This window comes from Alosa pseudoharengus, unplaced genomic scaffold, assembly GCF_046254945.1.
Source record: "Alosa pseudoharengus isolate Yale_2024_CS ecotype anadromous, Long Island Sound unplaced genomic scaffold, YU_APseudo_1.1 YU_APseudo_1.1_scf_17, whole genome shotgun sequence".
Classification (NCBI taxonomy): domain Eukaryota; kingdom Metazoa; phylum Chordata; class Actinopteri; order Clupeiformes; family Clupeidae; genus Alosa; species Alosa pseudoharengus.
Genome location: NW_027468640.1, coordinates 34,362,406 through 34,388,526, shown reverse-complemented (window position 1 = coordinate 34,388,526; position 26,121 = coordinate 34,362,406). Strand labels below are relative to the sequence as shown.

General features: G+C 44.6%; 1 protein-coding gene across 2 annotated transcripts in view; it reads left to right on the top strand.

Moving 5' to 3' along the window:
- Positions 1 to 291: 291 nt before the first annotated feature.
- Positions 292 to 26,121, top strand: part of rbpjb (recombination signal binding protein for immunoglobulin kappa J region b) — a 64,026-nt gene continuing 38,196 nt past the window's right edge. For both annotated transcript variants that reach the window (XM_076289372.1, XM_076289371.1), the window contains exon 1: positions 292 to 377. In XM_076289372.1, coding sequence (XP_076145487.1) covers positions 358 to 377 — 20 coding nt within the window. In that variant the 5' untranslated portion in view covers positions 292 to 357. The remainder of the gene's footprint in view (positions 378 to 26,121) is intronic.

The window sequence follows — 26,121 nt, the reverse complement described above, 5'->3', positions numbered from 1 at the left end:
TGTAGCCTAATTTATTGCCGAGCAAACACGTGGGAATAGTCCTCGAGAGCTGTAAAATAAGCCACAGCAACTATCCACACACATCTCGCGATGGGTAACACGCTTTTCCATTCTAGTCTATTGTGAGAGTTTTCCAGGTCTCGCGCGATTTCAGAAGTTTCCCACGCCTGTTGTTGTGGCGTCTGCCCTTTTCTCTCACTCTCTCTACCCCCCTTCCTCTGTCTTCCTCACCCGCCCCCTTTCTCTCTTTCTCCCTCGTTCCTTCATCTCCAGTCTGCTGCTGTTGTCTCGGCGGCTAGTTGGTCTGGGAGAAAGGGATCTCGCGAGTGTTGGAGTTTTGGTGAGAGTTTGTGGAAGATGGCGCCTGTTGTGACAGGGTAAGTCTGAGATTCAGTGCTGCTGCTTCTGTTGGAGTTAAAGTAGATTTTAAGTACTCAGAGTTCAGTTGATGCCTTTAGTTAAAACATGGAACTCAGTGGGGATCTGTTTCTGATTTGGTGGTTATTTTTAAACAATGAGATGTGTTTTCTTTAAGTGAAATGTGTTGTCTGGTTTTCTTTGACTAACGTTACTCTCTAGTGTAGTGACTGTTGCTGTACCGCCGTGCCGTGTTGTGGCTTTTTGTACGAGCCCCAGCGCTAGTACGACTGCACGGGAGTTTGGGGCTAGCCAGCTAGCTTGTAGCTACCAGCGGTCTTTTTGTGCACCACCAGACAACGACACGAATAGAAATAGCCAGACTATATGGAGAGAGAAAAAAATACCAATCCAGACTGCTTATTTTGGTAATAAAAATATATGAAGTAATATGATTCGAAAGCCCACGTATGATAACATACACAGGGTACATGGATCGCGGGGCTTTTAAAACATATTGTGGCTTTGTTCAAGATATTCATTTTGCCCTGTATTTGTATCGCTTCACTTCGGTTGCTTTGTATTATTGGCCAAATTGTAGACATATTGTAAGCGATAATACGGTAGGGCTGGTCACTATGTGTGGAGAAACTGTTTTGACATGCGTCTGTGTGTCCGTATGTAAGTGTTGTTTACCAAACAGTCCGGGTGGCTTCCCTTCGTCGCCCTCGCGGTGCAGACGAATGATTATTTAATGCCGAGTGCAACTAAGGACAGTAAATGCCTAGATGCCACCGAAAACAGAAGTGGTTGCGCATTGTGTAGATAAGTCCACAATTATTTTACAAACAGTTATTTTTTCATATGGAAAATATGCCACTACCTGGCATTAACTTGATGAATAAGCAGACAAAGCTGAGCATTTTTTTTAAAAAAATATGAAGCTTTAATTGTTGCCTGCATTCTAAGACGTCAAACTGCAGTGAGACACAGACAGCTCGCTAGCATCTATAAATGATACACTTCTGCAATTTGGCATGATTACGTTAATCGGAATTCATTTGTCACCGTTCGCTATTTGTACTCAGACAGAAAATAGCCTAACTAAGAATTTAACGCATACTCTTCTATTTGTTTCCCTCCACTCAAGACTAGCCCACTTAATTTGACAGTAATTGCGCAACCGGGAGATTAAACCCCCTGAGTAGCCTAATTCTTTGAAAGAAAAAGGCAGAAAACCCCAGCGAGTTCCACGTCCCTTTCCGTGGTCTCTGTTTTAATTGGGTGGTTATAGCTAACCTTACAGTAGATCACTAGTCTGCTGTGGGATTTGCTTATAAACACTTCGATGGTTGTATTTCGAGTGGTGTTGAAACCGCGCTGCAAATCTGAATAAAAAAAAGAGGAAAGAATACAGGACAAATGTGGAATTTAAAACAATACTGCATCAGTCGTCACATATTTTTTTGTTTATCTAGATAAAACGCTATAGCCAATGCCCCTCGCTGGGTATTGACAGTGAGCAGGTTTTCTGTTTTGCACAATTGGTAATCCTCATAGACAGCACAGTGGGTGACAGACACAGGGATTTTTTTAAGCCAGGGAGGGGTGTGAGTTGAGGGGAGGGCAAGGGGATGGCTGCTGTTCATTTTTGGGGCTTTCCAGCATCCAGTGATAGCAGGCCGGGGTACTTGTCATCTCTGCTTTGACAGGGAAGCGAGAAACCGGTAGACTGGCCACCTGTCCAGATGATTTTTACTGAGTCTGCCCCCCCCCCCCAGCACACACGCACACTCCCTGTTCTCTTCTTAAATGAGAGGAAAAGGGAGGGTGTGTGTGTGTGTGTGTGTGGGGGGGGGGGGGGGGGGGGGTAAATGAGAGGGTGCCATAAGGGCCCTTTATTAGCATAGTCAAAGGGTACTGTTGTGTCAACGGCTGGAGGCTACACGAGGAGAGAGGAAGGAGCGTCCCAGTCTCCATGCTACAGTTGAGCAAACCCAATCATGATGGGGGTCACCCCCCCACCCCCAACCCCCCAGCTTCCAAGTTGTCTGAAGTGCAGACATTGGCAGTCGTGTGCAAGGGCCAGCACGGGCCGTCTGTGACCACCAAACCACATGCCACCCCCTGCAGTGAGGCCTGCTAGATGCACTCCGCACAGTACTCCTTGGTCCAGCCACCGGGGAGGGAGCCTGCTGGAATGTGACTGGTTGTTGGTGCACTATCACTGCACTGTTTGTGTGTGTGTGTGTGTGTGTGTGTGTGTGTGTGTGTGTGTTTGTGTATGTGCTTCAGACCTGCTCCAGAGGCACGTCTTTATCGGCAAGGTTGAGCCATGGTGGTCACACTTGACAGGTGCTTATTTTATGAAACCCATACTTGGGTTTATTATTGTGTCACTTGTGGTGTGTCCGAGTGTGTGTGAGTGCGTGTTTCTGTGCACTGTATGAATTTAGGAAATATCACCCAATATAAATTTTGTTGGTTTCTTCAGAAGAAGTCCATGCAAAGAAAGGAAATGGGATATTATGAAATAATGTACAGGGTTCCCACGGGTCATGGAATTTTACATCTGACAACCTGAATGTAAACGATTGTATTTATTTATTCTTTGTTGCCTCTTTCCACCTCGAATGTGGAGGTTTCATTGGTGGTCTGTGGCCCACTTATGCACTGTGCTAAACAGTTGTGTGCTGCTGATGACAATAATGCCATGTTTATTATTCATATTAGCCATTTAGTCATCTCCCCTGTTTTGTATTAAGTGGTGGACCTTTTCTTTCTTTCATAGCGTGGTTAGACATTTTTGGGGTTGGTTTGGGGGGGACAAATATTTGTAATTGCAAAATGCAGTTAGCAGGAAGCCTTTTTCAGATTCAGATTGGTAGCATTGTTTTTTTCTCTACAGTCTAGGCTGTATTAAATATAAATCAGACACCAAATCCATCCGCCTGCTATGACTTCAATGAATGAGTTTTAGAAAGAGGCAGAGGGGCAGGGAGGACCATGACTTATCACAGATGCATGTAGCACAGAGCTGGTCCCTAAAGTAGGCTACTAACCTGTCTCCTTCAGCCAGCCTGTTGTTATTCCAAGTTATTTGAGGTAACAGTATCAGGTGAGGCTGCCTATCTCTGCTGCAGTACACCTCTAAAAATCCCGGATAGGAGAGAAGAAAGTGAGAGAAAGAGATAGTCTGCTGTAATCTTTGTTTTCTTTGATTGTAAAAAGTGTGTGTGTGTGTGTGTGTGTGTGTGTGTGTGTGTGTGTGTGTGTGTGTGTGTTCGTTGGAGAGAGGGAGACTTAGAGAGAGTGTGATTGAGTGTGTGTGGGTGTTGATTTGTCTCTGGGCTATCAGAGGGACATGCGGCTTTGGCGGTGTTGAAAGAAGCCCAGCCGCACTGGGGAAACACTCTCCACATCACCTGTGATGATAAAGCCATGAATCACTTATTTCAACACAATGCAGCCAACGTCTTACCCCCAGGGAATGGGATTTGATATAACTTTCCTCTGTCTTTTTTCCCCTCCCTATTTCATTTGCCCCCCCCCCCCCCCCCCCCTTAAACTTCATACTCTTTCATTGCCAAAGGAGTGCAAGTCAAAGATGGACACCACAAAGCCTGCCTGCTTAGGACACAGGATGAGGTGTGTGTGTGTGTCTGTGTGTGTGTACACACGTGTGTGTTCACTCAAGGAGAGGGAAGTTCCCTGGAAAGAAAAGGTGAAAAGTGTTACAGGAGAAAAGTTCCCGAGGGGGCTCTCCTCTTCTCTAATACTGGTTATGAAAGGAAAAAGGGCTCAGTGTGTGTGTGTGTATGGGGGGGTGGGGGGGCTGGGGGGAGTGAGAGTGCGCCAGTGACTAAGAGAGAGAGAGAGAGAGAGAGAGCGAGGAGGGGGGGTTGAAAAGAAGCGAGCAGCAGCAGCAGATGTGAGGGCTGGGGGGCCTGCTGGTGTTGAGTTAAAAGGGAGCACAAATGTGGCCTCACCCCTCCTGCCCCCGGGCCTGTTCCACACACAGGCACAGGTAGGGAGAAGGGCGTGAACAACAGATCACACACCCATTACACCTGACGGCTGGGCTACACACATACTCTCTCTCTCTCTCTCTCTCTCACACACACACACACACGCACACACACACACAGAGGAACAACTGATTCACGCCAGCGCTGGGCACAGATTATACTTGTGTGTGTGTGTGTGTGTGTGTGTGTGTGTGGGTGATCACCCAGACACGTATCAGAATGCAAGTCTGGCTTTAAGGTTTGGAAGTGATCTCACGAGATGGGTGTTCTTGACTATCAGTGCCCCCATCCCCACACACAACTCAGAGAAAATAGCAACATCAACGTTACCTGCATCATTTCCTAAGGCCCTGCCATGTGACTGCCAGCTTGAGTCTGTGAATGAGCTGCTGACACAATGTATTTTGATTTTCAGACAGATCACAACACACAGTGGACTTGCTTTGTGTTGGGACGTTTTTTAAGAGCGAATTGGATGGGTATACTAGATTCTTTGCCAATAGATACACTCTTCAGGGCTTTGTTAGTGCAGACAAACAACTAGGCTCCCATGTCCCCCCCTCAGAGCTACGGCTCATTGTGGTGGTCATGTGCCGAGTTTGGTGTGGTCCTTATTTTGCTGATTTGAAATGGGACGAGTTGTTTTTGTGGTTGGCCAAAGAAGACAGCCTGGTCTCTCCTCTCCCTCTCCTTTTATGTCTCTCTACCATTACTTCTCTCTCTCTTTCCCCCTCAAGACTAGGTCCAGGGCACACACCACACGAATAGCACTCCGAATGAAAAGGCAATTTTTTTTCTTTGAGTAATTTGGCTGGGTCCCTTTTCAGTTTGGCATATTGATTGTGCTGGTCTCCTGCCTCTCTGTGTGTGTGTGTGTGTGTGTGTGTGTGTGTGTGTGTGTGTGTGTGTGTGTGTGTGTGTGTGTGTGTGCGCGCACTTTTGCACTTTTGAACATTCATACTAGGATTTGCAGAACAGGGGGTCTGCTGTCTGTTTGAATTTACACTTGTATGGTACGTTTTCCCGCTTAGCCTATTTGTTTGTGAGAACTATGTGAGTAGTTATCCAAATCATGCAGGCATGTCATTACTGTTGTGCATGAATATTGCCAGCTAATGTCGTTGTGGATCCCCATGAAATACAAGCATGGACAATGAATGGTAACCAGAACAGATTTTTTTTTATACAGACCTATATAAATGTCCGAGTTTCTTACAGTGCTCTTCATTGTTATAGGACTTGGCATGCGTGATGTATGGGGCACTAAAAAAGGCGTATGAAAGTACAAATGTTGTTTTGTGGGTGCCCTCTTCCTCTTTAAGAGTTTCCTCGTTCATAAACCATTCCTGTTGGTCGTGATTACGGCATGACCAAGGGAACTTGTCTTTCTTTGTTGTCAGCAAATTTTTGCACTCCCCCCTCGACATTCAGGATGCTTCATTCAGAAAAAAAAAAACTAAGTGCCCCCTCCCATTCTCGTTCTGTTTTAGATTTGGTTTCATTCAGTGAACTTCCAACCAAAATGCTCTGTGTTGCAATCTTTATGGGCAGAGGCAAAACGCAACAAGCAGTCAAAAACTTGCTTGCGAGCCTTGCAATGTTTTTCTGCTACAGTTTCCCTTGCAAGTTGTGGCGGGTTCCCTTGGGGTCAGGATCATGAACTGACTAACTCTCTCTCTCTCTCTCTCTCCTTCTCTCCTTCTACCTTCTCTTGTGGACTAGTGTTTGCTCAATAGACGGGTTAATGTTGGCCTGAGTGGTTAATTTAATTAAAATGGAGATAAGTCTGAGTGCTCGAAAAGAGAGGTTTTGCAGAAGAGGTTGACCCAGCTGTGGAAAACATGCCAGTAAGAAAAAGAAAAAAAAGAAGAAAAAAAATCAGGACCGTTTTGTGATTCTTTTGGACAGGAAAATGGCCCCTTGTTGATGAATTGTTTGTTTTGGCTGAAAATAGGGAGGCCCCCATGGTGTAGAGTGTCGTTGAGTGACAGAATAAACCTGATGGAATCAGGAAGGTAATCAGCAAAACGTGAATGCTTTTTTAAAGGCAGGCCAATGGATGTGAGCAAATTGTATGCAAACTTAATGCAGGATCTTTCTTCCTTTCGTTCTTGCTTTCGTCAGTTGAGTTTTAGGTTTGGTTGGTTGGTTGCACTAGACGGCTGGCAGTGGGAACTGTTTCACTGGAAACTGCAAGAGGAGAGTGTGTCTGAATGCGATACTGTAGCAGCTTGGGCGTTGGTTTGTCTGTTTACGCAGGGCAGGTTAGAAGGCACTGAAGGAACTGAATGGGGGTAGTAAATGAGTTCATCTTCTGATTCTTTAAAACCCATCTCACCTTCTCACTCATCTGCACTCCTCAGTGGAAAGAGTGAAGGCTTAAGCTTAGATAGTGGTGCATTGTAGCCGAATACAACATCCTTCAAAGAGATCTGTTCCTTAACTAGCCTGAGAACCTATCCAATCTCTGTCCCTTCAATTTGCTCAACCAGCTCAAGTCTGAATATGGTTTTGTTCTTGCCCTTATCTAATCTCTCCTCTGCAGGCTTCTCCCTTGCTCTCTCTCTCTCTCTCTCTCTCTCTCTTTCTCTCTCATTCTCTCTCTCTCTCTCTCTCTCTTTCTCTCTCTCTTTTTTTCTAGTTTTCCCTCATTCTTTTGTGTGTCACATCCAGTCTATTCACCAGCGCGCACACTTTGTACGTCTTGTTCTGAGCCAGATCAGTAATTATAGGGTGGAAGTGAGTAGAGGGTGGCCAGACCAGACTAGACAGACAGATCATCCTCTGCTGCGCTGGGGACTTCCACCGAGTGACCCAGTGCAATCCCTCAGAGACCAGGGGGAGACGTCAGAGGACAAAACCAGAGACCAGATCAGTCCTGAAGAGAGAGAAAGGGAAGAGAAGAGCAGAGAAGGGCAGGGCCATGGCCTTCAAACTTCTGAAGTTTCGAAGCCTCAAAGTCACTTTGAGAGGGGGATAAAATTGCACATCACCAATTAGGGTACTCCAGAGACAGTTGTTTGCAAGAAAAGACATTTGCATTGAGACCTTTTTGTGGTCTGACTTTAAAGCACTATCTACTAGATAGTGACCACTTATTTGCCTTGTGCTGCCTTTGAGTGGCAAAAATGTTCACACACAGCAAAGACTGCCCTCTGTCAATGAGAACATAGGCTACATTCTGCTGCTAGCACAATGCGGATATAGGGGTGCAGATAAACCAAACATAAACAAAGCAGGGCTAGCTTATCATTTTCACACTACTCTTGCTCACCAGAGCCAATACCTTATCTACTTCTAATCAAAAACGTGCTTAATTAATAGCCTACAGTGTTTACTACAGAATTTGATTGAATTTGTGGCGTGGGGGGTGGGGGGGGGGGTGTTAAGATTGTCTTGGTAGTGTATAGGTCTAATTGAGTGCCTGTCACTTTAAGACGTTTGTGAGGGAACCCTTGCTTGTAACACAGTTAAAAGGCTGCTGATGTGTGGATGCAATTCATAACGTTGTCTACCTAGTTAGTTAAAATAAAGGTTTGTACTTCTCCTTGGGACAAGCACTTTTCCATTTACATCGGGGATTTTGCAAACATTCAGTGTCCGAGTCAATAAAATGAGCCCTGCATGAGTAACGAAATTGACAAGCCTATAAGTAAGCATGCTAAACTCGACATCCAAACAGTATTCTAACGTTAACTTTAAGATACTGCTTGATTGCATAACTTAACTAAGTTTAGTTTCCTCAATGTACTATGTTGTGATAAGACCTTAGCAGAGTTAACTTGACTGCAGTAGTTTTGAACAAATTTGCACAGCATGGTCATGATGCTAAGCAGATTTATTAGCAATTTAGCCAGCTGTGTTCTATGCAATGCTTCTATGTGGCAACCACAATCCTTCAACAATTGTGAATATTTTGTGTTAAATGCACATGCAGAGGAGGGGCAGCGGGCTCGTTACGAGAGAGAGCGGGCGGGGCAGGGAAAGGCTGCGTGCGTAAAAAGTGCAGCTCAATGAAAGGATTTTATCTTATCTTTAATTTAAATAGTACAACATAGAACATCAATGTGTAACGGTCGGTTTTGATTTCGTGGCGCCCCACCAAGATGATAGCGATCTGTCGTGTTGCCGGTGTGCCAGTTTGTCTGGTGATCATGTTGACTCCTGACATTTGTATAAAATCATTGAGACTCATGGTTCGAACCCCATCAAGATCTCCGTTGCTTTAATTTGTTTTATTGTTTTTTTATTTCTTTCAGTTCACATTTTGTATTATGTGTGTACAATGCTGAAGTGGAAATTCATTAGACGTGATGTCCACGTTTTTTCGGCGAGATCCATTATGTTGTCCGACTTAACAAACACCAGGGGCGGAGGCAGAGCAGAGCTCTTTTAAGAACTATGTAGGAAGGGCCTTGTTGAATATTTACTGATTACGCAAATATCACCAGTCAACATATGCACCAGACAAAAACTGGCACACCGCACAGATTGGAGCCATGCACATTGACTGGCCAGACGTTCGACCGTTCGGCTAGGTCGGTAAGGCTGATTGCTATGTAGTGTAGTGTATGCTCTCTGGTTAATGTGTGTGTTAATAGGCAAAACCATAACCTTGCTGTTGCTACTGCTGCCTGCTCTATCAGTAGTAAACATGTTCATGCAGATCACCAGGGAAGAGGTTCCCAAACATTTATCATGGCACAACACCACAATATTCAAATTCAAATTGACTTGAAAGGACATGCTGTGATGAAGGCTGACTGTTGAGTCACCCTGTACTGTCTGTGTTGGGCTTTATACACCGTAAAGAGTACTGCTTAAAGTGAACTAGCTCGTGCGTTCTGTAATCTGCAATTGTGAGATGTGGATTTGCACCAGCCCGATTTGAACAGATGTTATAGTGGCAGATGCTTGTTTCATTTCTCCACACTGTCTTGAGGGATCGCAGGGCATTGATGATGTAGTCGCGTGTCCTTCTTGACCTTTTAGTATTTAGCCAGGAGGAAGTGTAAATCTGTTAGTTTGGTCGAGACCATCAACTCTGGGTTTGGTCAGCGAGGTAGATATGGGAATTTTGCAGTTGGTTGATATTGGAGATGCCCATCCTGGTCAGGGCATACTCTGCCAAAGGGAGGCAATAGGTTCCCGTTCCACCAAGTAAAGAAATAGGCTGGTCTGCTCATGGGAGTGTTGGGTGACTCAGTGGTCACAAGTCAGAGAGGACCAAAGTCACTCGCTATACTTCAAAGACATAGAGTTCTTTTGGATGGGCTTTGGTGTCAGAACATGAATTTCATGAGTTTCATGGATGTTCTTAGAGATCGTGGAGTCTTTTGGGGTTGAGTGAGGTGTGCTTGTTGACTGTCACATGTTTCAACACAAACTGACTGTGCCTGGGGGGTATTCCAAAATTGGTTGTTTAGTAGTAATACTCCTAACCTCCTAAGGGCCCTAAGTCTTCTTTGTCCTGAAGAATCAAAGCCTAGGGTTGTTCTTTTGGAGCTTTAGGCCTACTTGTAACACAGGTTAGTCTCTAAACCACATACTTTGAATTCCCCACCTCCCTGTTCACTTGCTGGATGGAGCCCTGCGTCTTACCAAACCAATCAAAACGATACTGATGAGGATGGAGTGATTTGCTGGCTTGTTTTATTTTGAGCACAGGGTAAGATAGAAACCAGCCAGAGACAACTAGACAGACAGACAGACAGACAGACAGACAGACAGACAGACAAAGGAGGGACGCTCCCTTTCTGTCGCTCTTTCTCTCATCCTGTAAGGTCATCAGACTTGGAGGCGTGGAAGAAGAAAGTGATAGAGGTGAAAAATAGGGGAACGAGAAGCGCCAGTGAAATGTTTTTTTTCCCTCTGCCATTACAGCAACACAGAAACCAGACAGCGGGTTAGAGGTGACACCGACTCTGCAGTACAGCTACCCCCCCCCCCCCAAGCTTGTGCTCCCTCCCCTGCCCACTCCCCCACACACTGTCTACTGCCCCCCCCAACTCAGCCCCCCACTCCTTCCCTTGCTTTCATTGGCGGCTGTGGATCACAAGTGGGCTAAAGGTCACTGAGATTTTGAAGCGTCTGAGTTTTCACTTTTTTTGCCTGTTTTTTCTTCTCTTCCCCTCTCTCTCTATCTCTCTCTCACTCTCACACACACACTCTCTATTTCTATCCCTTCTCATTTTTTCCCTTTGTTCAGGCCACCACTCACTGGAAACCTTACTCTTTCGCTTTCCTCTCACCTCCTTTAATGTCAGCTGTGGTACAGCCGCACACTATTCAAGGCTGTGGATGAAAGGGTGGGAGGTTGCAAGCGCAGGTCTGCGATGAGTAATTTAAAAGGGGGGCGGGGGGCACTGAATTAAAATATGAAGCGGCATGTTTGTAAAAGCCTTGACTTGGGAAGGAAATAATGGCTATTATGTGGGATTCTTGCGCAACAGAATTGTAAGAATTGACCAATGAGTTGTGTGGGTGTTTCAGGCAGTGGGGCTTATTTGATAAGGTGTGCGTGTGCGTGTGTGTGTCGAGAGGTGGTGGTGTGTGCGTGCGTGTGTGTGTCGAGGGGTGGTTATGTGTGCGTGCGTGTGTGTGTGTGTGTGTGTGTGTGTGTGTGTCGGGGGTGGGGGGCTGTGTTGTGCATGGGGGTGGAGATGGGTGGTTTTGGCAGAATTGTTGTGTGCGCTCTGACCCACCACCTCCAGCCCCCAGTACCCCTGCACCCCCCTTCAATTCATCCTGCTCCTTCTCTCCAGTGGCCATGAGTCATTGCTCCTCTGCAGCCAAATTGAGAGGGAGGAGCGAGTGAGAGAGGAGGGGAAAAAGCAGGTCATTGGGGGTGCAAGATACAAAAACAGATCATCAACTATTTACTCACAGCATGGGTTTTCTTCTCTCTCTCATCAGACTAGCAAATTGGATAGAGTCAAAGTTAACACACCTATAATAGGATTCAGTCAATTTAGTTTGACACACAAGTTGCTTTCTGATATCCCACTAAGTTGTTTGTCTTGGGTAGATATCAGGATATTATAGATATCAGGATTTCATAGCAAGGACCCGTTTTTCATTTGTGAATGAGATGGTGGGAGAGCTAGCACTAACTTAACAGGACACAGTGAAGACTGTTGAGGTTTCTGAGAGGGAAAGAGAAATGAGTTTGGAAACAGAGAGGGACTGATGCACAGTAAGTGCTGGCACATAATTGGTTAAAAGCAATGTTGTGGTCAGTTACATACGAATCAAAGCAAAGCCAACCCAGGCTTGGAACTATTTTGATGGCTCAGAGAAAACATAGTAAATAAAAAAGCTTTTAGCTCAACCACTTGTGAAGTGAAAGCGCCACATAGAGAAAAGCGGTAAGCAATAAATGTTGCCCCCAAAACTGGCCCACAACAGCATGTTTGGAAACAGTCAAGACTCTTCTCTTGCAAAGATGGCTCACACAAACAAACGCAGAGCATCAGACCCAGGCCCAGAGACTTTACCAGAGAAGCACTAGTGTAATTCTCTCAGCCCTGGGGTACATCACCATGGTTGGTAGCAGTGCATTCTTGCTGCATATGGAAAGAAGCATCCCAAGTCCAACAATTTTGAGGCAAAATCCACACAAGTCTACCACATGTGCACCTCTTGCTCGAGCTTGAAAACATGATCACATGATTGCCAGTCGGACACCTCCAATGAGAGCGAGCCACTGCTCAGCTGTGGGAGGACACAATCAAAGTGTGGGCGAATGGAATGCAAGCCAGACAGATGGAGGATTGTCAGTGCTCGCCAATCAAATTAGTGCCCATTGGAACAGGTGGGCTTGGCTAATGAGTTTATTTCAGAGAGATGGACGAGTGTTTTAAGCACACACATATGCTCCAGCTAGAGAGAGATGTGGCATGAAGGAACCCACCTCGGGGTAGCTGGGGGCCCAGTCCTCTTTAGTCCTATGAGTGGGGCCACTTTGTGTAATTAGCAGCTTACCACTAGACCCTTAAAAACACCTCTTTTGTGTCATCCTGGCGTTCCAATTTGAACACAAGTACCTTCGGAGTACAAAAATTGGAGCACGTTTCTTTCAGATGTTGCCCATCCCTTGGGTAGTGAAGCCCTAAGGTGTTCAAGGTACAATTCTCAGAAGACCTTTGATTTTCAGTGGTGTAAGATAGGAAAGTTGAAAAGGCAGTGACCTTTCTTTCGTTGAAAGTGAACATATCTTCATCGTCAGGAAGACCTTTTAGTGTCAGCAACCAGGCCTCAAAAGACAAAAGGTCTAAACAGTACTCTGTTCATTTATGCAAAAAATATCTTCTGTTCTTTATCTTTGCAGTTGCCAAAAATATACTTTTAAGGTTTTAAATAATTGCTTTTAAATGGTAGATAAGGAATTAACAAATCGTCCTTGTTGCACAATACACCCTCAAGCACACATCACCAAGTTGTTAATGTAATAATGATATCCCGCCAGATGTGACCCTGCCACAACACATCATTAATCTGTCTATGGAGATACAAATCTGACAAACCTCCAGTTTGTCCAAAGTGCTTTATTTCAGATCATATCACCGCCTCCCTCTTTCTGCCTGCTGCAGTGTCCAGGTGGACTCATTCCATTTCAGCCTGCTCATCAACCTCGGAATAATGTAACAGAGGTGATTGTGTATTCTGAACGGACGTGGAATTGGTCGGTTGGGATTTTTACTCTCAGTGGGTCTTCCCGCTTCCACCGTGCTCTGATCTGATTTGACTTGGTTTCTCTGGTTTTGTGGTTCCAGATCTCATTGGCCCCTGGAGTCCCAAACATGCGGTTTATATCTTTTAGTCCTTTTTTTTTCTTTTACCAGTCAAAAATAAGTTTTCCAAAATAGGATAAAAATGTCTTTTGCTTGTTTAACTGCAGACAGGAGACTCTAGAGTGTGCAGAAAGGAGCTCTTGTGCTTGCTGAAGGTGGAAGCTGAAAGCTGTGCATAAGTGAGAGGATGTCCGTTCTTTTTTTTATACTGGAGAGACATGAGGCACAGAAGAGCACCAAGACTTCCTCTTCAAGCTCTCTCTCTCTCTCTCTCTCTCTCTCTCTCTCTCTCTCTCTCTCTCTCTCTCTCTCTCTCTCTGTGTCTCTCTGGGCTCTCTGGGGAAAAATATAGCCTAGAATGTATTGCTGTGGTTTCAGATGAAATGTATACATTAAACATCTTTGCTCAGTTTGCTTAGCCACAGAAGCATTCGCTTGATCGGTATTTTTTCAGTTTTTCTGCTTTTTAAGAAACCTTAGAATTGGATGGACTAGGCTACCACTTTTTCATTCACTTTCTTTATACACTACATTTTACTTGCTGAATCGCTCTCTGCTTCCCCTCTACCTGCACTGTATACATTATGTATAGCTTGATGCATTACAGGATACTGTACAAGTGTATGGACATCTGTGTGCACTCGCAAGTGTGTTTGTGTAATTGTTTTAGGCTTGTCTCCAACAGCCGTGCCAAACGACTCCCTCGAAAGCCCCAAACAGAGCTCCAGAGGGGTTTCACTTGATGTTGAAAGTGGTCAGAGCAGGCACGAGAGATTTCTCCAGTGTTTTCCCTGTCATTAAACTCTCCCCATGTCAGATGGAACTGGCGCTCCAGGCGCAGCCAGAATCATGCGTTCCTCCCTGGCCTGAGGCGACCTGACTCAACCCAACCCAAAGCCTGCGTAGCCCAGCAGAGCCCAACCCAACCCTCACTGAGCCAGCACCAGTGGCTTGGTCCCTCACACTGCATGCCCCCCCCCCCCCCCCAAAAAAAAAAAACCGAAGTGCCCGAGCCCCGTGCCTTGAGAGGGGCTATGTTGGGGCCGGTGCATGGCCTGAATTTATGGTTTCCCTATTCACTCCATTTCCTCGCTGTGTTTCTTTGTATGCTATCCAGGTTGTCATTTTTCATTCAGACATAGCTCACGAGTAACAGGCAAGCCTCTCTCTCTCCTTCTCTTTCTCTCTCTGCCCCACAACGACTGCCTCTGGCCATTTATATCCCTCTTCTCCTTCTCCTTTTGGTGTCTTTCCTTACATTAAGTCCAAATTTCCTCAGGGATTTGGCACGTACACAGTCTACAGGAATATTTATATTGAGTCTGAGCTGTTTGGTAATGTGATGGTTGGCACATGCGTGTGGCACATGTTGGCCAAGCCGAGTACTTCCCCACTTTACGACTACTACCCGCAGGAGGGCTGAGAGGAGGGAACCGATGGTTTCTTGTGCAGAACACTGGTTGTTCTTCTGGAACACTCTGATTAGTTCCAGTCACTGAATGACATGTCGGCACTGGTCCTCAAAAAAAAAAACTCTTCCTTCCTCATGGTGTGTGAGTAGTGATCATGGTTTTTGGGTGTGTTGCAACCGATTTGTGCCAGGCAGCCTCGCATGATGATCTGTCTTTTATGAAATGATCTTGATGTGCAATCATTAAATCATTGATGTGCAATCATTGGGGCAGCCGTGGCCTACTGGTTAGCACTTCGGACTTGTAACCGGAGGGTTGCCGGTTCGAACCCCGACCAGTAGGCACGGCTGAAGTGCCCTTGAGCAAGGCACCTAACCCCTCACTGCTCCCCGAGCGCCGCTGTTGATGCAGGCAGCTCACTGCGCCGGGATTAGTGTGTGCTTCACCTGTGTGTACACTGTGTGCTGTGTGTGTTACACATGCAGAGACCAAATTTCCCTCACAAGATCAAAAGAGTATTTATACTTAATACTTAAACATGATTTGCCATCTTGTCAATTAAATACTTAAATGTATTCATATTTCATAATATGATTTTTGTAGTACAGGACTCATTTGGTTAGTGGAAGAGTGAAAATGCTCGTTCATTTGCATTTTTGGAGGGGCATCTCATGTGTCAAGTACTGTTCTGGGTTGAGGATGTGGGAGACACTTGCCTGGTATTGGTTTTCGGCTGGGGTTGGGTTTTTGGCGTGACATCAGGGGACGGCCATTTCTTAGTGAACTGTCACTGTCTTAGTGAACCTTAGCAGTCAGAACTCAGAGTTCTATCATTCACATGGAAGCAGAGGTACTCCCTATGCATTCTTTTTTGTCTTGTCTAATTTTTGTGTTGAATATAGCTGAACCCTAAAACAGCCTGGCTACACTGTACACAACTGAAGTGTTCCGTTCGCAGAGCATGTGCTGCAACAATTAGCTTCCTCTATAATCAATGGAACTAACTGGCTACATCAGATGTGATAGCACCACGCGAATTCGGAAAAGTGTGACCAGTCTTTTAAATCAAATTTTACACTCCACGAACAGAGTGCTTCAGTTGCACACTGGATGTAGCCCAGCTGAAACACTTTAATACCGAGGGAGGGACCACTAGTGGCCCATTGATGCAGTATGATGATGGTTGTGCACAGTACATGATTCTGTGACATGGTATGATTCTGTGACAGGCTTTTGGAGACTTTATGATGCAATAGTACTGTGATACATATTCTAGAAAAAAAACTAGAAAACATGTTCAACATTTTCACTTTGTTCATCTGATTTGAAAACAGCAAGATATGTAAAATCGTGAGATTGGAAGGTATATTTTTGTATTCTCTCAGAAGCAATCCAATATGCAATTGCTATCGGTAATAATTAAAATAAAATAAAATGCCAATACTTGCCATTTGATATAAAGCAATTATTTTCAGATGAATGTATCAATTGCATTGATGCTTGCTCAGGCCATCCTTAAAAATATTTTTGTTTGCAGTAACAGCCAAAACAAAAAAGGGCCTGTAGGTAGGTCTATTTATTTTTTCAAAGTAAAAAAAAAGTAAAATTTTGGTCATGGTAAAGGCGTAGGTATGAATGTATGAATTTAAAGAAATTTGCATATTGTGACGTCACTGACTGGGTCTTCAACCCATACCTTTAGGCGCACCATTGCAAACCTCGGTTCTTTCAGAACTTTGTGCCAACTTAAAGCAGTGTCAAGATGTTTTAATGCATTTTTTAGATGTATTACTATGGTGCCCTAACCCGTAAGACTTTGAACAGTGACATGAACATTTTCTTTACTCAGTCATGCAAACAGTGGTTTTCATGCAAACAGTGGTTTTCAGTGGTGAAAAAGGTGAGAAGGGTGCGCGAAGAGGGAAATGGCCGTTTCATAGCGAAACAAGCACGAGTGACATTGTTGCCATGCCAATAGTGCATAGCTTCCATAGAGTATGAAATGACCTTACAAAGGTTTACAAAGAAAACTAACTACAAAATGAGTAATTTTTACAAAAACAACAAAAAAAAAAAACTTGTATTGTGGGCAAAAAAATCATCTAAATAAAAATGCCTTTATTTCTTCTTTTTGGCTTGGGCCAAAGTGTGAAGGGCCTGCTTGCGCTGTTTGGCAACAAGCTTCAGCCTGGCCCTCCTTTTCTCAGAAATCTACATGAGTTCTCTTTCTTTCTTTTTCTGTGCCTGCAGTTATTTTCTATTTCTGCAGTTAGCTTCTATTCCTGAAGATTTCATAGGCCTAATGGACACTTCATAGTAGGCTATTAGGCTAGAATAAAGATGATAAGTTTGAATATTTGTTGGACCAAAACAGGTAATAAATAAACTTGCTTGAGACACAGTATTATTATATACAATAGTATATATATAACACTAATATTATTATATACAATAGGGTAGACTAGCCTTTAATTAGTAAAACTGATTTGAAATGTTTTAACCTGTTACCTAGGCTACTTACAGAATTGTGGCATTGTGGAAGTGTGTTTAACCAACCAATAAAGTTGTGTGAACACTGAACAGTGTTCACGTTACATGTTAAACTAGGCACAGACTACAGATCAGGTCACTGACAACATTATCGTGTCCATCAACACTGCTTTTCTCTCTGAACTCAACAAAATGCACCAGCCCAGTTTAGGAGTTTACTGTAGGTGTGACATGCGGAAACCAATGGTGTAAACACAATCATAGATGACGCCACAGGTTTTTATTGAAAAGAAAGAATGTAGCCTATGTTTGTATGTAGACAATTTATATTCACAATACTTACTAAAATATAATTCATATTGTTTTATTGCATTGTATTAGTTGTTTGAAGTGTAAAAAAAAATCGGGACTAAAAGGGGAATTTTTTTTTATATTTGGGTCGGTCCTAAATTTACAGGGTCGGTCGAGGTACGGCAAACTTTTTTTAAGGATGGCCTCAAATCCACCCATAAAAAAGTAGGCTATGAAAAATACTGCTCTCGAATAGTTTTAATGGCTTACAACCTTTTGTGTGATGTTTTGGGGCCCAAGCCCTCCCGCAGCCATGAAACATACACTCACACCTTCCACACACAGAACACCTCAGAGCACTCATAACATGGGCTACATGTGGTCTTTTCTAATTAGATGATCGTTAATTAACAAAATACACACTTCCTTAGTGCTTGCAGGTGCATGGCTGGGTGCGTGTGGAGGTGCATCATTGAGACATTGACCTGTAAAGGGGGATTTCTGAAAGATAAGTTACAGGCTAGGTCACCTGTGGTTGTGACTTGTGAGTTTGTATTGATGTGGTTGCAGGTTGCAAAATTAGTTGACTCATTTCATTACAAAGCTTATGTATAATTGGTGGTGCAACATGCCGTCTATCTCTTCTGCTTGCTCTTGTAAAGCAGCACCATACTAATTCGATGCTCACAACACAGTATCAGCCTCATCTTCACACCTTATTCTTTGAACATTCACTCTGTGTGTGTGTGTGTGTGTGTGTGTGTGTGTGTGTGTGTGTGTGTGTGTGTGTGTGTGTGTGTGTGTGTGTGTGTGTGTGTGTGTGTGTGTGTGTGTGTGTGTGTGTGTGTGTGTGTGTGTGTGTGTGTGTGTGTGTGTGTGTGTGGGTGTGTGTCTTTTTACACAAAGAGACCCACCAATTCTTAAGTAATTACGGAGCTCCACTGGAGCAGAAGCCGTATCCACTATCTCCACCCTGAGGGAGCTGTAATGGTATACCCCCTAATCCTCTACTACTGGTCTGGTATCCCCCATCAACTCACAACTTTGTATGATTTCACTCACCTGCACCCTAGAGCAACTCCCCTTGCTGTGCAGAAGAGGATGGTGAGGAGGGGGGTGGTGGGGGTTGGTTGGTTGGTTGGTTGTGTGTCTAAATGTATATTTTTCCAGTTTTGTGACAGACATTTCCTTTCCTTTTAAAAGCCTTTTCATGTGTGTGTGCGCAAGAGAGAGTGTAGGAGAGCACTTAGTTTTAACCTTTCTTAGACGCCCGAAATACACCCCTATGAGTTAGTGAAGTGTGTTGCTCCACTCTTCTGAAAAAACGCATGCTCCTTCCAGACAAGCGCTTTAAACGCTATTGCTTTGTGTCATCCGGTGATCATTGCACAGTATGGGCCAATCACGAGTGTTCTGGTAGCCATCGTTGCCCTTGTCACTGGTTGCAAAAAGAGTGACCTTTGACTGAAGATGCCTAGGGAAGCTATATCAAGCTCGTGCTGACCTCTGCGAGTGTAAGAGGACACTTGGGACCTTGATGGGTCCGTATGCCCCAAACAGCACAGTGCAAGAAAATTAAGAAGACGTGATAAACCTGCTAACATCCATGAATAGTCCATCCAGTCAGTATGGCAAACGCAACCAAACCAAACTCTCCACTTTAACCTGCAACTTTAACCTGAACTGATTTTTCGTCCCATGCAGTTGCTCGCAAGCACAATGCTAACCTTTTGATGCTTCAAGGCCCTGACTGGTGCACACGTTTAAAGCAAGGTGAAAGGTCTTTACACCATTTTAATGCCACCTTCTATGTCATTTCCTCTTTCCCTTCATAGCATACACACTTGACGCTTTTTTAATTTGCTATAGGCCTAGCTCTTCTCTCAGCACGATGCTTGTTTTTGTGCCAAAGAGCCTCTGAGTTTCAGGTGATTTTGGATGATTTTTTTTAACTGAAGAGTGCGAGGCTCTTATTTTTTTCTCTCCAGGGCTGTATGAAGAAATTGTGTGTTTAGAAAGTTACCAAAATATTTTGGTAATGTCCTTAATGCTTGGTTGAGAGGATTGTCTTAGCATTACATCTCAAATGGAGCTTCTCTGTCATTGGGCACCATGGGAATGTGGTCCTCTTTTTATGTGTGCCTGAAAAATGACTGAAGATAACTTTTCTTTTGATTCTGTCTAAAATGTTGTAACTATAGAGATGTTTTGGCTTCTAAATTATAACCTTTATTACAGTTTTGTTAAGGGAGAGTGTTTCTAAGTACTTCGGTGGATTGACTTACAAATATCTTTTCATGTAATCTCGCATCAACTTTAGCACAGCACAGTGCTGGTTTTAGAGGCCTCACTAGAGACCACACTGGGATATGCTACTCTCAGGACAAACTGTGAATCATTCAACATGGATCGCTATTTCACTGAGACGCCAAAAATAACCAAAGGGGATATTTTTCGATGTGGATTTTTGGTTGCCTGCAAAGCAATGTGCTGAGGATGAAGAATCTTGTGCTGAAGTTTGGTTTCATTCACTGTCGAAATGGCCAGTTGGTTCCCCTTTACAGAGAAATCCATTCTCGTCGTCAGTATCATTTGGGAGATGAATGAAATGGTAAATGTTCCATTGCCATTGATGTGGAGGAGCATTGAGGAAATGCTGCAAGCTCTTTTGGTTTCCTGTGCTTAATTATGAAAGTCATATTATCAGGCTCTGCGTCATCGGAAATCTGTCCCCAGTCATTCAGCTGTAGCAGTGGTTTAATGGAAATGACCTTTATAACACTTTCAGGAAGCCATGGTCATCCTTTAGCTGAATACTGTCAGAATAAGAAGGATGTTCACAAGTGTTTTGTTTTAGGGGGTTATCATGGCAACAACACCATTAAACTTTCCCCTATCTTTGCATATCAGCACAGCACTCATGTTTGTTTATGCTGATGACACATTTTCATGTCATGCTCTCGACTTGTGGCGAAGGGACTGCAAGTTGGGTGGTTTTTTGGCCGGTGCGACTCATGACATCATTGTCACTCACTACCCTTAGGAAAACACACTGTCAGTGCTTCCTCCTGTCTTCACCCAAAGACGGACTGCAACAGTTTCGTAATGACCGGTAATGACTAGTTCCAGTGACCCCTGTGTCGGACATCCTCCACCTTGCCTCAGAAGGTCACTCGGGTCATTGTTGTCTCTCTGGTTCCTTGTGTGGGTTTTGTAACTCCCTCACACCCAGAATGCAGGTTAGTGGGAATTGGGGAATATTTGGTTAAGGCGTCGTTCGCTCACTGGCTGTTGGTGTCAGTATTATATTTCAGAATTATCCTTCTTGAGTTAACTGGGTCTTCATAATTAGCATAATAAAGATAATTTATGCTTTTTTTTATTTACCTACTTACGTACAGACATGAAAGAAAATAGCACAGTGGCAAACATTGAAAAATGAAAGGAGACCATAAAGTCCAATAAGAGAGTGAGAGTGTAATATTGTGAAATGATAGAATGACCCCAGCATGAGTGGATAGTTCCCTTACGTGCAGGCGTGTGTGGTGTCGTTGAGTCACACCCTTTGTTCAGAACCTCCACTCTTTCACTGCATAGTGCACTGTATAGTGAATAACTATATGGCGGTTATTTAATACAGTGCGCTATGTAGTGAATGAGTGATTTTTTTTTTCTGAGAACACGGATTAAGTGCACCAGGTGCTAGAAAGGCCTCTGACACCACCGGCTCCTTTGGCCCTTCATCTAGCCTCTCTCTCTCTCTGTCTCTCTCTCTCTCTCTCTCTCTCTCTCTCTCTCTCCCCCCCCCTCTCTCTCTATCGCTCTCTCCAAGTGCCGGATAGTATACTTGGGGAGAGAGGGGATGGATGAGGAGGAAGAGTCAGGAGAGATGGAAGGAAGGAAGCGAGGAAAGGGATAGTACAGGAGCAAAGCAGATTAAAGCACCATTTCGACAGGACTTCCTTTTCCTTTATTGAGCTCCCTTTTCACCCCCCAGAAGACAAAATGTCAGCGGGTCCGACACGTCTTTGTGCCTCTCTCTTCCCTCCCCTTTGCGCTCTGCTCTCCTCCCTCGTTTCCTCTCACACTGCTGAACTTTTTTCACAGTCACCATTTACTTTTGTTTTTGTTGTTGTTGTTATGTACTATTATTATTATTATTATTATTATTATTATTATTATTCTGTTAAGTCTGCTAGAATCGCTGTATCACAATAAGGTTTTGAGATTCTGAAATTTTGTTGTACTGTGTATTGTGTAAATAATTCATCCCAAAGACCAGCAGAATGCAGAGGGCAATGCCAGTGCCGTTTGGGTGGTACTTGGCACTGCAGACGTGTATTTTTGGGGCCAGGTCGTGGCCCCCGGGGCATATCGGCTTCCACCTGTTGTTCTTTCAGAAGATTGCTGTCATCTTCACACTTTAACACCCACCCATCAGCGTGTTCCACTATAGAGGTAGTGAAGAGGGAGAGAAGGAGAGAAATAGCCTAACCTACTTTGGTGACTTCCCCTAACCCTACTAGAATGAACAGAACCCAGCGCACACATGCCCATGTGCATGCTCACCCACTTTGAATCTTCCATCTGGCTTCAACAACCACATATTGAGTCATTTTATTAAACAAGTGTTTTTTTTTTTAATTATTTGTATTTTTTATTTATTTAGTTTTGGTCAGTCAGGGACAGTGAAAGCCTGTCCTCAGAAGCCTTGATGCCGCCAAAAACTTATCTGTCACTGCACTTGGCTGTGGCTATCAGCCCTGTAATTTGGTCAACCGTCTGTATTTGGGCTGTTCACCCTTACTGTCAGTAAGGGATAAGTTTAGCACTTGAAAGGGGGAGAAGTGGTCAAGCTAGCATCGGCTATTTACAGTGTCTCTGTGTGCAAAGCAGCACAAAAAAGCTGCACTGCTTTTTCTCCACAAGCTTGGCCTAGTGGTTACTTTCACCAGAGTGCCCAACAACAACAACAACAACAACAACAACAACAACAACATGACCGTTAAGTTTTTGCTCCGTCTGTATGTTAAATAGATATTTCTGCTGCTGTTGTATTGTCAGTGCAGCGACGCAGCTGCTGCTGAGGATGCCAACAAACCTGATGTGTGTTCTGGAGGCGTCAGTACTAGCGCTCCTTCAAATGTGGCGCGTTTTCAAGGAAGCACTGGTGGTTTTTCGTGGAAATCAAGTCCTCGCTTACAGTCTGCTACTCACTCACTTTCTCAATGTTGGGCGCTCTGTGAACATTTTTGTAACTCCTCCTCTCTGGTTAGGGAGGCCTTAGCCTATTGCATGGGTTGGGAGGCCTTAGCCTATTGCATGGGTTGGGAGGCCTTAGCCTATTGCATGGTTAGGGAGGCCCTTTGCCTATTGCATGGGTTGGGAGGCCTTAGCCTATTGCATGGTTAGGGAGGCCCTTTGCCTATTGCATGGGTTGGGAGGCCTTAGCCTATTGCATGGTTAGGGAGGCCCTTTGCCTATTGCATGGGTTGGGAGGCCTTAAGCCTTCAACATACTCGCCACTACCGACCGGTAGCGCGACAATGTGACGTCACGGGAGCGCCGTAACCATTTATTTTTGCCTATTGTTATGCCTAGCTTTTTGCACTTTGCATAATGTTATGCATAAGCTGCTAATTACCAGGGGAGACAGCTAGTGCACAAACCAAATCAGAAGCATCTATATCACCACCCGCTATCTGGCCGTATGAGTTGCCAGAAGTCCGTCCCATCATCGCCAACTGCTCCGATTCTCAGGTCTGGTGATTAAGCTAAACGGCGACGTGTGCTGATTGAATTGGATGCTAACGCCGTGGTCCAGGATCGAGAGGGCATCCCTTATCCACCACGCCACCGCGCCTCCCCTGGTCCGTGTCTCCACCAGGCTGAGGTGTCGTGTGCCTCACCCACCCAGCAGCTGCCTGGAATCCATTATCCTCCCCAGCATCAGTGCCTCACTGTGGGAACCTTATTGATCTCCTTTCCTCTATAATTATTCCCACACACACACACACACACACACACACACACTCGCACACTTGCGCTCCCTTTCACTGCTGCTCCCTCGTTCTCCTTACTGCACTGCCTGTTCTCCCTCACACACACACACGCACACACACACACACACACACACACACACACACACATTCTCTCTTGCTGTTTCATAATCTCAACTATCTTTCACATGCACACTCTCAATCATACTTAGGCTGTTCCCTAATATTTCGCCTTTCCCTAATATCTCCTCCTTTTTGTGTCCCTATTCCCTGATGTTCATTACTCTTTCTCCTCTTCCTCTCCCTGTGTCTCTCTCTCCCTCTCTCTTGTTCTCTTCTTCCTCTCTCTCTCTCTTTCTCTCTCTTTCTCTCTCCTCTAACATGTGTCTGATCATTGTGCTCACTGGACCTCTATTACATGTTTCTGTATCCTGTATGATCCTCAAGTCTCATTTTTATTCACTCACCCTCTCCGTGTGTGTGTGTGTGTGTGTGCACAGTGTGTGTGTGTGTGTGTGTGCACAGTGTGTGAGAGCATCTGGAGTGATATGTGACGCCAATGTGGTATCTTTGAGCAGTGGCTTTTGGCAAACGTCCTCTAAACATTTATGTTACCTTTTAAAGTTGTGCATGTATCTGTGTTGATTCTGCAGCCTAAGCATGACGCCTCTAAGAAAATACTATGAACATCACTAAATACTGAAGGCTGGAAGGAAGCTGAACATTGTTATTGTCAATAATATGTCTAATGTTGGGCTGCCAGTTTTTTTCATATAAGCATGGTTGTAGAACAGTTTCTGTTTACCATGCTATCCAGAACACACACGCACGCACGCACACGCACACGCACGCGCACGCGCACACGCACGCACACGCACGCACACACACAAATCCTCTCATCTGGGGCAAGTAGGGCTCCTCTCCCTCCACGTGGCTGTGTGTGTGTGTGTGTGTGTGTGTGTGTGTGTGTGTGTGTGTGTGTGTGTGTGTGTGTGTGTGTGTGTGTGTGTGTGTGTGTGTGTGTGTGTGTGTGTGTGTGTGTGTGTGTGTGTGTGTGTGTGTGTGTGTGTGTGTGTGTGTGTGTGTGTTTCTGATGGAGTCATTGATTTCCCTCCCTCATCCTCTCCTCTCCTTCCCTGTATCCTATTTTTGCTTGGAGCCTCCCATCTCCCCGTAGGTCCGCACCGAGGGCTCAAGGTTGCTGTCAGTTGGCTTTGAGCCGTGTGAGGAGAGAGGATTGGGATGGGGAGGAGGAGGAGGAGGAGGGAGGAGGGGGGGGGTGCTTCTTGATGCAGGGCCCTTCTCTGAATCATCAGTCGGCTGCACTCTGCGATTCTCTCAGCTGAGGCTGCCACACTCTTCCAGCTCTTTTAAAGAACAAAACAAGAATCCACCTGAGAGAGAGAGAGAGAGACTCAACGTGTTCTAACAGCCAATTTGGTTGCAAGACATTGCCATTGCCTTTCAAAGCTTTTGTTTGTTTTAATTAGGATTGTGTGGTGATGTTGACAGAACAAAACACGGAGCTACTTGGTTCCACTTCATAAGGCATCTAACGCTGCACCGTAAAAACATTTCAAAATCAATACAGTAGAATATGGAATGTCTGGTCCCTATTTTTGTACCCTTGATACTCTCACGCCACTCGGGTGGTGTACTGCTTCTTGAGTCATTCAGGTACAACCTTTTTCCGCTCTCCTGTCACCAGCCTTACAGTCAGCACAGCAGAGTCTGGAAGATCACATGTCTTTTGTCTAAAGGTTGTTCATGTCGTCAAACGGCAGGCTCTTTTGAGCGACAGCGTCTGTTGGTGAAAAGTCCCTCGCTCGGGCGTCACTTTCCTGGTTTGATGCTGTACTGTAGTCATGGCAACCGAAACCTCCCAAACACACACACGCACACACACACACACACACAAACACACACACACACAAACACACACAAACACACCGCTTTTTCAGAAGTTTCTGCAAGGCTGTCTAAAGGGAGCAGTGGTCAAATATGGTGACGCGACTCGTGTTTGATGTCGTGGTGATATGACACTCATGTCTGCAGCTCCCTGTGCTTGTGGCACCACACTCATAGTAAAGTCTCTGTGGTTTAAAAGGGAGAGGAAAAAACTTTAATGTTTGTGTACTGATTAAAATAGTTGACTGTTGTGAGAGACTGGTGGCGTCATTGTAACAGTCAGAAAGAAAATGGGTGTGGAGGGATGTCTTGAACAATGAAACGCGATGGCATAATCTCTGACTGCTCATGTCGTCAACTATTCTGTGTAAAATTAGATAAAGTTGTTGCTGCACCGTCTCAGATTTTGTCTGTCACACAATGACAAATCCAAGGTCTGTAAAATACTTCTGCTCAAATCTCAAAGTCTTTGTATTTTTTTAGGCTAGGCCAGTGTATTATTTTAGCCTGAAAAACACATTGTCTAGGCTGTTTTTGGGCATTAATATCTTGAACAGTATTGTTCTTAGCTAGCCAAAACTTTGTAGGATGGAAAACAAATGTACTCATTGTGAGTGAACCACTAAACGTTTGTATGGCATGCACATTGATGTTCTATGTCATGGATTTCGTTAAATATATTTCATTTTGGTTTGCCAGTATTTGAAGGGTCCGCAAGTAATGGGCATTTATACATTTAGGGGATGTTGCATTTGTCAAGGATAAAAATGGTATATGGGTAACTACGATCTGCTCATTTTATGGGCTTTTAGAGTACCAAGTGCCAAAGAGCACAATATGATTA